General features: G+C 48.9%; 1 protein-coding gene across 1 annotated transcript; it reads left to right on the top strand.

Annotated features, from left to right (window-relative positions):
- Positions 1 to 6125: 6125 nt before the first annotated feature.
- LYSMD4 (LysM domain containing 4) lies at positions 6126 to 12569 on the top strand. Its single transcript, XM_084268333.1, has 3 exons — positions 6126 to 6142; positions 7708 to 7995; positions 11801 to 12569. The coding sequence occupies exons 2-3, from the start codon at positions 7723 to 7725 to the stop codon at positions 12410 to 12412; spliced, it is 885 nt and encodes a 294-aa protein (XP_084124459.1). The 5' UTR covers positions 6126 to 6142; positions 7708 to 7722; the 3' UTR covers positions 12413 to 12569.
- Positions 12570 to 12657: the final 88 nt, after the last annotated feature.

Below are 12657 nucleotides of genomic sequence, written 5' to 3'. Positions count from 1 at the left end.
TTTCCCTAGCCAAATTCCTTCAGAAGGACAGGGTGTGGAGTATGGACTCCAGAATTTGGCACAGTCCCAAGGAAATATGAACTGCAGAATTAAAACCACTTTTAATTAGTCATTTGTTTTTATATAAAGAAGAAGTGTCTGCTTTTCTGAAGTAATTCAGTGTCTGCTATCACATAAACCAGGCAGTCCCTGCCAAATGGTGCTGCGTGATAGGAGGCAAGCAGAGAGCTGGGTCTCTGAGCAAAGACACGTTATCTCCTGCGGGAGACAGCAGCGCTGTTTAGATCTGCATTCTGGTCCCGAGATAAAAGTCTCATTCCAAAGAGTCACAGCGTACGTGAGAGAGTTGCAAACGGAGCCCTCGTAGGTGGGAGTAATATGATGTCTGAGCCGGAGATGAATGACGAAGCTGGGTCTCTATTATAACACCTGCTACCTTACAAACAGGAGAAAACATCTTGTGAGGGTGGAGGGAAGAGCTGTTCTTCTGCCCTGGAAGAAATCAGAGGGATAGGGTACCCAACAACTCATACACTGATTCAGAGGGATGACAAATCCCTCTGCTCATTGCAGGCAACAGCAGGGCCCTACGTGGGGAGTGCTGCAGGCCACAGTCTCTGCCACAGGTTGCAGCCAGCCAGAGGGATGGGCTGGGTGGGGGCTGTTGAGCTGGGTGTCACACTGCTGCTGCATCTACCTTGATTAAGGACGGTGTAGGCTGTACCCAGGTTGGGCCACCCCTGAGCCAGGGATGCCCCTGCAGATAAGGTGTGAGGCTGGCTGTGAGCAGGGCTGCACAGACACAGGCTTTGTGCTTCTTTCCAGGTGTGACCACCTAAACCATCTTGTTCTGGAAAGCGTTACGTTTCAGCCCAGGACCCATCCAGGCCAGGCAATGGCAGGAGTAACATGCCTATGTGGAGTTGCCCATGGCTAAGTTTGGAATCTGCTGAGCTAGACAAGTCCTTCCAACAGGAGAAACCACTAAAAGAGGCAAGGTGTAACCTGATGCTACCAAACATGCACTCAGGGTAACCTCCTTAGCTCGATTAACTGTATTAAGTACATACACATGCCTATAATTAATTTAATTTAACTGAGGTTTTCTTCCCTGTGTTGTGTGCCTACAGTATCAATCTCTTGAACTTATTGCTGTGTATATAATTCAATCAAACATACACACAGAACCCACGTAAGCTTAGTCACTCCAGACACCAGGGAGAATATTACTTTGTTGTACTTGGCTCATTTGTCTGCTTTAACATGGGAGGGGAGGGGGGAGGGACACAACTTCCCTAAGATCTGTTATCCTACATTAGCTGAAAACCAGAGCAAAGCCCAGCATTTATATATTATTTGCATTAGAAGCATCATAGTTTCTATCATGCCATGTCCTTCACATGGATGTGGTTTGCTACAGCCGCCTGCCCAGTCTACTACAGGGAAACAATGAAGCAAAAAGACAGGAATACTCATCTTTTTTTATTATTCTTTTTCTTTTCTTTTATACTTTTCTCTTTTCTTTTCTTTTCTTTTCTTTTCTTTTCTTTTCTTTTCTTTTCTTTTCTTTTCTTTTCTTTTCTTTTCTTTTCTTTTCTTTTCTTTTCTTTTCTTTTCTTCTTTTTTTTTCTTTTCTTTTTTTTTTTTTACAATTCAGCAATACCTGTAATATCAGCACGTTCCTGTCACCTCACAGTGCTGTACAGGAGCCTTCCCCTGTATGTGCTAAACTGAACTAAAATTGGTTGAGATCAAGCAGCAGATGCTCCAGAAGTATTTCTTCAACGTGTGCTGTACATAGTGGCAGGATGGTAGTGAGGGTCTCCTCCTTCATCTTTTATTGCTGTACATTCTATGTTTTTATTGTTTATAGCCCATATGGTGAAGGAAATGGGGTAATGATTTCACTCTGTCTTGCTTTTATTAATCCCAAATTATGGATCAAGTCACATTTAATGATGGCCTTGGTGATTTATGAATTGCAATTCTCACTCCAGCTAGTGCTGGACAGTTGGAAACCACCAGATGCCAGGCTGAGCAGCTGTAGCCTGAGCATCAGTTAGCCCTGAGGAGCACTGCGTGCATGAGGGTGTGAAATGGCCCATCTCTGGGCAGGTGAGTGAACTGATGCCAGAGCCAGAGAGACCAGAACTGCTTTCTGCAGGTTGCACATTAAGGTACTGGTTTCCCAAGAGCAGAAAGCAGAAAATCACCAAGTGATCTGAAATCCAAGTAATAGATTTCATTGCAAAGTTTAAAAGGGCTGCTTAGAGAGAAGCAAAGAAAGGTGTGAGGGACATGTCTGACACTTCCAACACTTCTGAAGTGAGCCTGAAAAAAGAGGAACAAACCCAAAGCGATGAAAAGAAGCAAGAGCTACAGGAATTGCAGGGACAAAATAGGACAACTTTGTTCTAGATTATGCTCCCTTTGGAAGGCTCCAATCAAGACCTTCGGTGAAGTTTTGATTCTTTATCACACAGTGACGAACTCTGACGTTCCCCAGGAAGGAGTTTGCATCATGTCAGTGCTGGTGCCCAGCGTCATGGACACATCAGTACTTTAGATTAAGAGAAAATAAGCAGGCTTTCTCAGTTCTGCTGCCCTCTGCTTTGACCTAAGTCAGGGGTAGGAGGATTTCTTCCTGAAATTCAGGGGACCTATGACCTTTAGTAAGTTCAGTGTGTGTAATGACTGAACCATTCAGCTCTCAGACAGACTTCACTTGTTTGGGGCTTCGCTGTTCTCACAACCTATCTGCTAACAAAGGGAAATATTCCAATTATTTGGAATGATGACATCATCCATCCAACTGGCCCAGCACCAACATCAGTGCTCCTACGAAACCGACCATTATCTCTTGTTAAGGATTATCATACTCTTTGTACTGAGCACAGTTTGCAGCAATTGAGCTTCAGCACGGCGAGGCCACTGGGGAGCAGGAACTTTTGCAGTAGTAAAGCCACTGAGCACAAGCACCCCTCAGTTCATTTGGTGACCAGGTCTGAAGTGATGTGTCTGCTGATTGTTCACATGCCAGTGCATCTCTACTTCGATTTCGACAAACCTGGCCTATGCAGAATGTGGTGAAGAACTGCCAAGCTTGGAGGACCAGGAGGGACAAGCTGTTCTGAGGTGCAGAGTGAGCTATTCTGCTGTGAAATGCTTCAGGAAAGGCCAGGGAGTCAGCAAAAGCTGCTGGGATGGGGCACCCACCACCTCTCTGGTCAGCTCATTCCAGCCCCTCACCACTCTCTATGTAAAGAGCTTCCCCTTAATATCTAATCTAACCCTTCCCTCCTTCAGCTTCACTCCATCCCCCTTGTCCTGCCAGTCTCTGCCCTTTAACAAGCTGATTCCCCTCCTGTTTCTCTGCTCCTTTCAGGGACTGGAAGGCTGCAACGAGGTCCCCCTGCAGCCTTCTCTTCTCCAGGCTGAACAAGCCCAACTCCCTCAGCCTCTCTTCATAGGGGGGGTGCTCCAGCCCTCTGATCATCTTCGTGGCCTCCTCTGACCCTCTCCAGCAGTTCCACCTTGTATTGGGCACCGTGATCCAGACACAGTACTCCAGCTGTGGCCTCATGAGTGCAGAGTGGGACAGTCCCCTCCCTATCCCTGCGGGCCACTCTAAGAAGGACCTTTCCATGGGCCAGTGCAGAGCTGCCACCTGCAGAATCTTCCACAGGGAGTTAGGAAAAACCCTTCTGGATCTGTTTTGGGTTTCCATAGAAGTACTTTGTCAGTGTAAGTGCCTGTAGAATCAAAGAACTGAACTTTCTTCTGTCTTTTCCACTTGATAATGAAGGGCTGAAAGGCAAATAGTTGACAGATTTTGTCCTGATTCTTCATTAGGACTGCTGGAAGAATTTCTGGACAGAAGATAGATGGAAAAGAGGTCAGTATGTATCAGAGATGGCAGAGAAACCTGGGCGTTTGTCGGTGCAGGGGTGTTTAAATCTTGGTGACAGATTATAGGACACGTTTGCACATGGTAGTCTGGACATTGCACAGATTTCTTCCAGGGCAGGACTGCAAGCAAATGTCCCGCTCAGCCTGGACAAATACACAAATGTGCTTGAATTATTTGCCATCATTTGATGCCAGTCGAGTACTTCTGTGTTCCCCTGTTCATGATTTATGTAGACAGATCCTGAGAAGGGAAGTGATTTTGAGTCCGATTATTAAAAGCTTTTCTGTTTGATTTTCTTAACAGCTGTTTCATCCCAACAGTTGGGAGAAAAACCCCTTTTCACAAGGTTTCTGTAAGGACCTTTCAGCTGGAGCATGAAGCAATTTCCCATCTACATTTCCTGGTGTCTTTCCATGAGATCAACGAATAATTCTTTCTGCTATTTTAAAAGTTAGAAAAATAATGAGCAGCAAATGACAGTTAAGGACAAGTAGGCCAAGCCAGACTTAGCTCAGTCAGTGAAGTTCAGTGGTTTCCCCTGCATTGCCAGATCACCTTTACAGTTGTATTTTCCAGGTTTGAGGAGGTTACCCTGAGTAACCTGTATTTGTTTGACAAAGCGTGATTATTACTCATAACTTTTGAACCTCAATAGTCACAGAGAGATTATAAGTGGCTCAGAGAAAGCATTTTGGCATATCTTCATCTAGTCTCCACACTTGTAGAGCCTTCTGCAGCACACTAAATCCATCGTCTGTTGGGTCAGGAAAGTACGTAATCTTGGCTGAGCTCCAAAATCATCATGAGAAAGCTGGACCAGGGATGGAGGGAAAGAGCACCCTGCTTGGAGATGGGGTGCTGGCCAGCTGCTCAGAGGAGCTGGGCTCAGCTGCAGCCCTGCCTTGCCACTCTCCCACCACCTTCCCAGCCCAGCTGAAACCACTCAGCCCCGCAAAGAAGTGTGGGCAAGCAAAAGCTGTGAGGAAGCAATGGCTGTTGCTTAAAAAAATGATCTCGATGCTTGGGGAGCCATCCTTCTTCTCCAAGGTGTGACATTTGTCAACTGATGTTATATCTAACCTAGTGGTAGCAAGAGCTGGAGAGGAAATACTCTTCCCTGCCTCCGGCGCCAGGATTGTGCAAGAGAAGGCAAAGGGGTAGCTGGCAGCTGTGCTTAGAATGCTAATTTGACTCAAAAATAGGTTTGTCTGCCTCCTCCAGAGCAGCGTGTCCAGCAGCCCCTCAGGCTTCTGAGCAAAACCCAAGGCTGTCCCACACAAGAAGAGATCTTCACACAGTCCCCCGGGGCGAGTGGTGCCCGGTTAATTCCTACAACCAGCTACATGGAAGCATTTCTCCTCTCCCCCCACCCCAGAAAAGCTTTGCATGTGGAACTTGTTAAAGACTTGTCCTGAGCTTGGTTTTTAAACACAAGCCACGAGTCAGGATGGGCCAAGGAAAACATACCAATGCAGAATACACCTCATCAGCTCCACCAACTGCTCTGCCGGCACCGGCTTGGCCGCTGCGGGAGCCAACTGCAAGCGTGGGGTGGGGTGGGGTGGGGTGGCTGGATGAGGGGCTTGGCGCTGGGAGCCGTGGCCATGCCTCGTGCTAGCCACAAAGCCGAAGGGGGAAGGAGGAGATTCGTGGAAATCAGCACCCCCCAGCGCCACGCAGCCAGAGGAAACTCGGCGTGTGAGCCGGGCGGGCTGGCAGGGGATGTGCTGCGGGGGTAGCGCATCGGTGCGGGCATGGGAACGGCATCGCCTGCCCACGCCAGCCCCGCCGAGCAGCACAGGGCCCGGGCTGAGCGCTCCTCCGTCCGTAACCGCGGTCAGGGCAGCAGAGCTGGGCGGTCTGCCCGTGCGCGGCTGATGTACTGATAGTGTGAGACCTGAAACCGCGTTGTGACTGTAGTTATCGGCAGTGCGATGTACATCGTTGCAGCGATGCCACACGCAGAGCTGCACGCGCCGGCGCCGCCAGTCCTTCGGGCACAGCTCTCGCCTGGGCTGCGGGAGCACCGCGGGCCCTTTAAGAGGGCCCTGCCTCCTGCCGACACGTTCCAGCGCTGACCGCTCAACCAACCTTGCTTCACCCTTTCGCCGCAGCCCATTGGCCAGACGGCACTGAGGATCCCGCCTTCCGGCATTGTTATCCAATGGGAAGAGAGCTGGGCGAGAGTAGTTGCTAGGTTGGTGCGTGTGGCTGATGGCCGGCGAGTGGCGGGTCAGTGCAGGGGCTCGGGACAGGGCCCGGCCGCCCTGAGGGGTGCGGGGGCTGAGGGGAGAGGGGCCGGGCCCGCCCGCCGCGGGCCAGGGGTTCGGGTATCCCGGTGCCTGGAGGAGCGGGGCCCCCTGAGGCGCTGAGGGGGTCGGGGCCCCCTGAGGCGCTGGAGGGATTGGAGTCCCCCTGAGGCGCTGAGGGGGTCGGGGCCCCCTGAGGCTCTGGAGGAATCGGAGTCCCCTGAGGCGCTGAGGGGTCGGGGCCCCCTGAGGCGCTGAGGGGGTCAGACGACTCCTCTGAGGCGCTGAGGGGACCGGCGCGGGGCCCTCGCGCGGGGCGGGGGTGAGCGACGCGCCGGGCCCCACGGGGACCGAGGCAGGCTCCTGGTGGGCCGCCGCTGCCCTGTGGAAGCGGTGCTGGGGGCGGGCCGCCGATCTGGCGTTGGGGGTTCCTCTCCACCCTGCCGAAACGCGGAGAGTTTAGCGGGCTCCTGCCTGCCCGTGGCTGCCGGCACCGGGGTTGTCCGGTGGGTCGGTGCGGGGCAGAGGCCGGGCCCATCCGACCCAGGCGTGCGGGGGTTGGGGCAGCCAGAGCCGGGCTGAGAGGAGTTAGGCCCTCCCTGGGGAGAAACGATAGGTGAGGTGCGTCGGGAGAGCGCCCGCTGAGGATGGTGCTTGGCTTGCAGCTTATCGCCCAGGGAGCGTCCAGGGAGACCGTGGTCTTGGGTCTTTAGCTCTTCCAGCCCAGCAGTGACCCAGTGGGTGCCAGCCTCAGCACTGATGAAACGCCGTAGAACTATGGTAGTGGTTTGCCATAAGAATCCCTTATGGGTAGATTGAGAACATTGAGGTCAGTGGAGTTCTGTGAGAATGTGGGGTTTTCTCACCTGTACCCGACTCTGGCAACAAATTGTCTGGGGAGCTGAGGGCTGAGGAGGAGAAAAATAAACTTGCTGCTGTAGGCCTACCAGTAATTAATTAAAGTGCCCAGGTGGGTTCTTTATACAACAAAATTACCTTGTTGAAATTACGTGTAGCTTGAGCTGTCCCTATTAAAAAAATAAAGCAAAAACAAAGTGTACTTGCATGAAAATAAAACATGTATTCTTGAAGCGTGGAAAATTAAGGACTTGGGGAAAAGTGACATAAGGAGTAGTTTGGGTCAGTTTTTAATGTACGTTGTTAAGGGATCTGTTGTGTAGTCTTCTTTTACCACAGTTATAAGACTCTTAGATTGCTTTTTTAATGAAATTATAGAAAATAGTATTTATGGTGTGTGGCAAAGTGGAGTTACATGGTTGTTTGTCCACAGGTAGACAGAAAAAAAGTGTTTGAGAACTTTTTTCATTGTTGAAGTGTGTATACATAAGGGGTCTAATATTTCTGTCCTTGCTGTTCGTGTGGCATCATTTGGTTTTCCCCTTACAGAGATCTGGGTAAAAGGAAAGCTCTGTGTGTATGTGTGTGCGTGTGTGCGACTGCTGTGCTTGTTGGCTGTTCTCCCATATTTTACATGCTAAGAAATAAACATGTAATAGGGAAATTAAAACTGTCTGATTTTTGTTCCAGGTGCTGGTATAAAAGATGAGGCTGAATGAGAGCAGGACACGATCCTTCCAGGCTCCTGTCACCATCCATAATTACCCGGGCAGGCAGGTGTACGTGTTTCCCAATGGCCGATCTGATTCAGAAGAGTCATCAGAGGAGGAACTCAATGTTATGGAACTGCGACCCAGGGGCAAGGAGCAGCAGCGATGCAGCACTTCTCGGGACAGAGTTGGAGATGTGGTACTGCTGGAACGAGAGATTACAGAGGATGATAACCTTAACAAGCTAGCCCTTCAGTATGGTTGTAAAGTAAGAGCTATCTCTGTTTGGGTCTAATTACTTTAGAGGTATTTTACGTGTAGCTTAGTTACAGGAAAGTCTGCTGTGGTTGGATTAGTTTTGACACTGAAAAGTGTTTGCCCTGTGTGTTATATGAGTGGTTGATACCTGACTAAAACTGAGCTGGAGAAAGGAAAATCAAAAACCCAACAACAAAGAAAGAGTTCTTCAACTAGCAGCCTAGAGCAGCGTGTCAACCCCACGCCCTGCGTGACCTGCTTTCCTGTTTAGTTTGCGTGACTAAGTGCAGTGTAGCAGTCATGATTTGTACTTAGATATTTAAATAAGGGCAAAAACTAGGAAGCTGAGTACAGAAATGAGGGTGAGAGCCCTGCACCCAAGGAGCATATAGTTTCTTAAGCAATCCCAACAGTACGAAGAAGAGCCACTCTGATGGTGTCTGTTGTGGGGTTTTTTTCATTTGTTTTTTTGAAAGGTATGAGCTTACATAATTCAAGGAAGGTCTAAGTCTAACAGGGTGGATTTGGAGGAGAGATGCCAAAGTCCAGGTCACAGAATCCGGGTGCTGCCTGTCCATGTGGGTTTGGATTGTTTGCTGTCTTCCCCAGAAAGAAGGGAGCATGCGTGTGTGCTGAAGGGAGTGTGTGTGGGTGCTGGATTTTCTCTGGAGTTGGAACATGCTACAAAATAACATAGTCTTTGTTCCAAACCAGAGAGCTTTATGAGGAAAAAATGTTCAAAAGTTTTAATTACCTGATCCGAACATTAGAAATACCCTGTTGTTTAGCAGTTAAAGCTGTATTTTTAGAGCCTCCTTTATCTGCAAGCTAGACTGTGATTAAAAAGTTCCATGATGCAAACAATTGGACAGTGACCTGGATAGGGATAATGATACAGTACTGGCTCAACTGCTGCAATACTATTGCAGTCTGTCTTGCTTAACAAAACAGCTGTGTGGTGCAGCTGAAGCAAGAGAGCTGAGAGGAATTGCGACAATTCCTCCCCTCCCATTCCCTTAGAAACAAAAACAAAACAAAAAAGAAACCCTTCAAAGTTCTGCTGATGAGTCTGATGCATGTGAAGAAGCAAGTTTGGTAGGACTTGAATAGGCCTTGATTGGCACCAATGGAACATGAGAACTCAGAGCTACAGCAGTTGACTTTTGTAGTCACGACTGCTCATCCCTCAGCAATTGTGTTTGGTTTGCTGCTTGTGCCAAATCATAGCAGTTCAGTGAACTCAAAGGAGGAAGATTCTGAACAACTCCTGTTTTATGACATGAAAACTCCTGCTCTTCCCCCTGTTCAGGAGGGCTCAGTCCTCTCCGTATTGTGACTGTTCATCCATCTCCCCTGCTGCCCTGCTCCCAGAGCCTTTCATCCCCAGGAGATGCAGGTAGATCTGCTCTGCCTCACCCACTGACAGCTGCTGGATTTGTCAGGTTGGGAAAGCAAGCTGATGGGGAGGAACCACGTAGTCAGTGTTCTCCTCCCACAGGAAGGAGGGATCTGTGGCCACATATGTGTGTGACTTTAAAAAAATCCAGGATGAGCTTCTCCATGAAATTAAGGAACTTGTCTTTGGATTCAGAGCTATCAGCGCTTACTTGGGGTGGGGGTATTAAGACAGTGCACCACTTAGCTTTGTGTGTCCTACAGATAACTTGGCAGAGATGCAAAGCACTTCTTTGAAATTCTCATTTTCACTCTTGACCATTTATAGTCCTGGCCTGCTTTTGGCATTGTTCTTAGCTGGGACAAGAGGAGCTCACTGCAGCCAAAAAAACGAGTACAGAAAATAAGCCTAAATGGCTTGTGCAGCTTGATGCCCTTGTGTGCTTCCCATCAGCGTTGTTTGTTGTTTCTGCGCGAGTGCTGCTCCACTTTCTGTTACTAGAGCCTTAGCACAATATTGCAGTGTTTGATTGCAGACACTGCAGGGGATATTTACTGTCCTGATAATTTGTTTTCTTTGGAACAAAACCAAAAATTGAAGCACCACCTCAGTGAGGAGGCTTTGGGTGAGATTATTGTTTCATAACTAATTGTTCAGGGTTCAAGTCCTGATGTTACGCTGGGGCAAGCTGTGAGGAGTCTGAACCAGCAGCTGAGGATTCCCATTGCCTCAGGGACACCAGATCAGACATCCCTCTTTCAGATTTCTCAAGCTTTGCCGAGTAAATGTGAGACTCAGGCATTCATCTCACCTCTGCCCTTCAGCAGAGGTTTGCTTTCTGGCTGTGACGTAGCTGACTTGCCACCTTTCAGGGACTGCAATGTAGCTGGGCTTGATGTGCTGCTCTGTGACAGCCTGTACAGGCTGGAGGGGAGGTGGATGGAGAGAGGCAGCTCCTCTCTCCCGTGGCCCACTACAGGGTCCTCTGACCTGTAGGCACTGGTGCCAGGGAGGGAGCATTGCCTTTCCCTCTAAGAGGTGGCACCTCCCCACTCCTGGCAGCAGTGCAGCCTCCAAGTAGCACTGAACACTTGTTGTGGTGGCAGAGGAGATGTCCAGGCTCCCTTCTGGTGTATTCCTGTATTGCCTTGGAAAAGGGGATCTTTGCCCTGAACTGGCAGTGCTGTTGGCACTGATGGCACTTAACATATTTGTCCAGGAAGTGAAGCACGTTCTTGGTTTTAGTTTCTGAGTTTTGGTGATAGCCTGAAGCTTGTGAGGCTGCAGTGAACACAGTTCCTATGGTAATTGATGAGATTTCTCAAAGAACAAACAAACCAAAAACTTCCTTGAAAAGTGCTGTCTCTTCTGTATGGCGTATCAGAGGCAATTAAGCTGTTTGTGTTGCCTTGCGCTTTGGTTTGGGATCCTGTGGTTTTCTGTGTTTTGCATCCTCTGGCCTTTCCCTTGAGGTTCTTTAATGTCTCCTTGGCTGCTCTGGAGAGCTCCTTGCCCACGCTGACAGTCGTTTGCTTTCTTTGACCGAGGATTTAGGGCAACTTAGAAGGTCTTGTACTTACCTGTTAGATGCACACTGTACTAAGCTGTCCTCTCTTTATTTAACATTAAATAAAGAAACACTGCCTCGCCTTTGTCTTTTCTTTGTTATCAGCTGTCCTTGTGACCTATATGCTGCATGTATGGTTTGTTCTTTCTTGCTCTTCTTACTGCTGTTTGCATCAGTGGGCTGGGTGGAAGTGCCAGTCACGGATGGGAACCCTGCACCCAAACCACCGGAGATGATCACAGATGCACAGAGATGATACCTGAAGCAGGAGCATTTACTGACTGTGGAGGAACCAGCTGCACGGAGCTGCTGTTGTGCAGAAGAGGGGTGGTGCTTGGAAACGTGAGCAAAGGGAGAGGCTCACCTGCTCTCTTCCAGGCTGTGATCTTGCTGCTGTGTACACCAGAGGTGGAGCTCTGCTCACTCTGAAACTGCTTTCTGAGCAGTGGGAGGGTGTTGTCTGCTGGTACTGATGATGGCCTCTCAACTGAATCGCTCATGCTTTATTTAAGGTATATCAGAAACGTTTTTAAAAGGATCTGTTGTAAAGACTCTTCCTACCTTAACTTGGATGAGACAGTAAGTGAGAGAATGGTAAAGAAAGCAAAAGGAAGGAAAAACAGTATTAAGCAAAATGCAGCCTATGAGAGATACTAGAGGAAGTTATAGACTGTTTTGACATCTCTGTCCTGCAGGACCTGGAGCAGCCCTGGAACAGGCTGGGAAATCTCAAAACACCAAGGGCTTGCTTTTATTCTCTGGCTGCTGCTTGCACACTAGCTTTGTAGCTACTTCCTGCTTCAGTGCTGGATTGTCCTACACTAATACCCCTGTCCTTTTTGGATTCTGTAGGTTGCAGATATCAAACGTGTCAACAACTTCATCTGTGAGCAGGACTTGTACGCCCTGAAGTCCATCAAGATCCCGGTGAAGACCCACGGGCTGTTGACGGAGAACAGCACAGAGCTACGCCCGCCCCCCGCCGTGCCCTGCCAGGGCGGGCTGACATCCGTGGACTTCGCAGAGCCCGATGAGGGTGCGAGCAGCTCTGCTGCCGGCGGGCACCTGAGCGACTACTTCAGGGGGATTGACAAGAACATTCGGGACGCGGTGCAGGCAGAGGTGCGGCTGAGTGCAGAGTATTGTGTGGAAGCGCTGGAGAGGCCGCTGCCCGAGTCGGGGAAACCAGAGACCAGTAATGGTGCAGACTGTGGAATCCAATGGTGGAACGCAGTTTTTATTATGCTCCTGATAGGAATTGTCCTGCCAGTATTTTATATCATCTATTTTAAAACACAAGGCCTGGTGGCCCATACCTCCAACACAACAGTAACCTCAAATATTTCAACAGATGGATTGGAAGGGAAACTGCCACAAAGCTCAGTTGTAGAAAAAATATTCCTAAGGGGCAGAGGCAGCCAAACACAGCCTGTCCTTCCCACAGAGAAGCCCGGACACCAGTGACTCGAGTCAAGTGCATTCAGGGAGATAACAATACAGATTATTTTTATTTTTTTAAGTAGCTAATGTTGTAATCCTGAACTTGACTGAAAGGGAGGTGGTGGTGTGATTTATTGTGTTTTTTATGGAAGAATAAGGATGCTTTGTTGCTGATAAAGATCATCTGGCAGCTTGGCTTAACATTCATGAACTCCACTGAGGGAAAGTAGTTTAGTTTGTAGCAATTTACTCATTGTGGTTGCTCCAGG

This window comes from Gallinula chloropus, assembly GCF_964237585.1.
Source record: "Gallinula chloropus genome assembly, chromosome: 9".
In the NCBI taxonomy this organism is placed as follows: domain Eukaryota; kingdom Metazoa; phylum Chordata; class Aves; order Gruiformes; family Rallidae; genus Gallinula; species Gallinula chloropus.
Note: the sequence above shows the minus strand (reverse complement) of the source record. Positions and strands in the feature narration are given on the sequence as shown.

Excerpts from the sequence above, each read along its gene's own strand:
- LYSMD4 (XM_084268333.1), top strand. The coding sequence starts at position 7,723 with ATGAGGCTGAATGAGAGCAGGACACGATCCTTCCAGGCTCCTGTCACC. Across the intron at positions 7,996-11,800 it reads CCCTTCAGTATGGTTGTAAA|GTTGCAGATATCAAACGTGT; the intron begins GTAAGAGCTATC and ends TGGATTCTGTAG.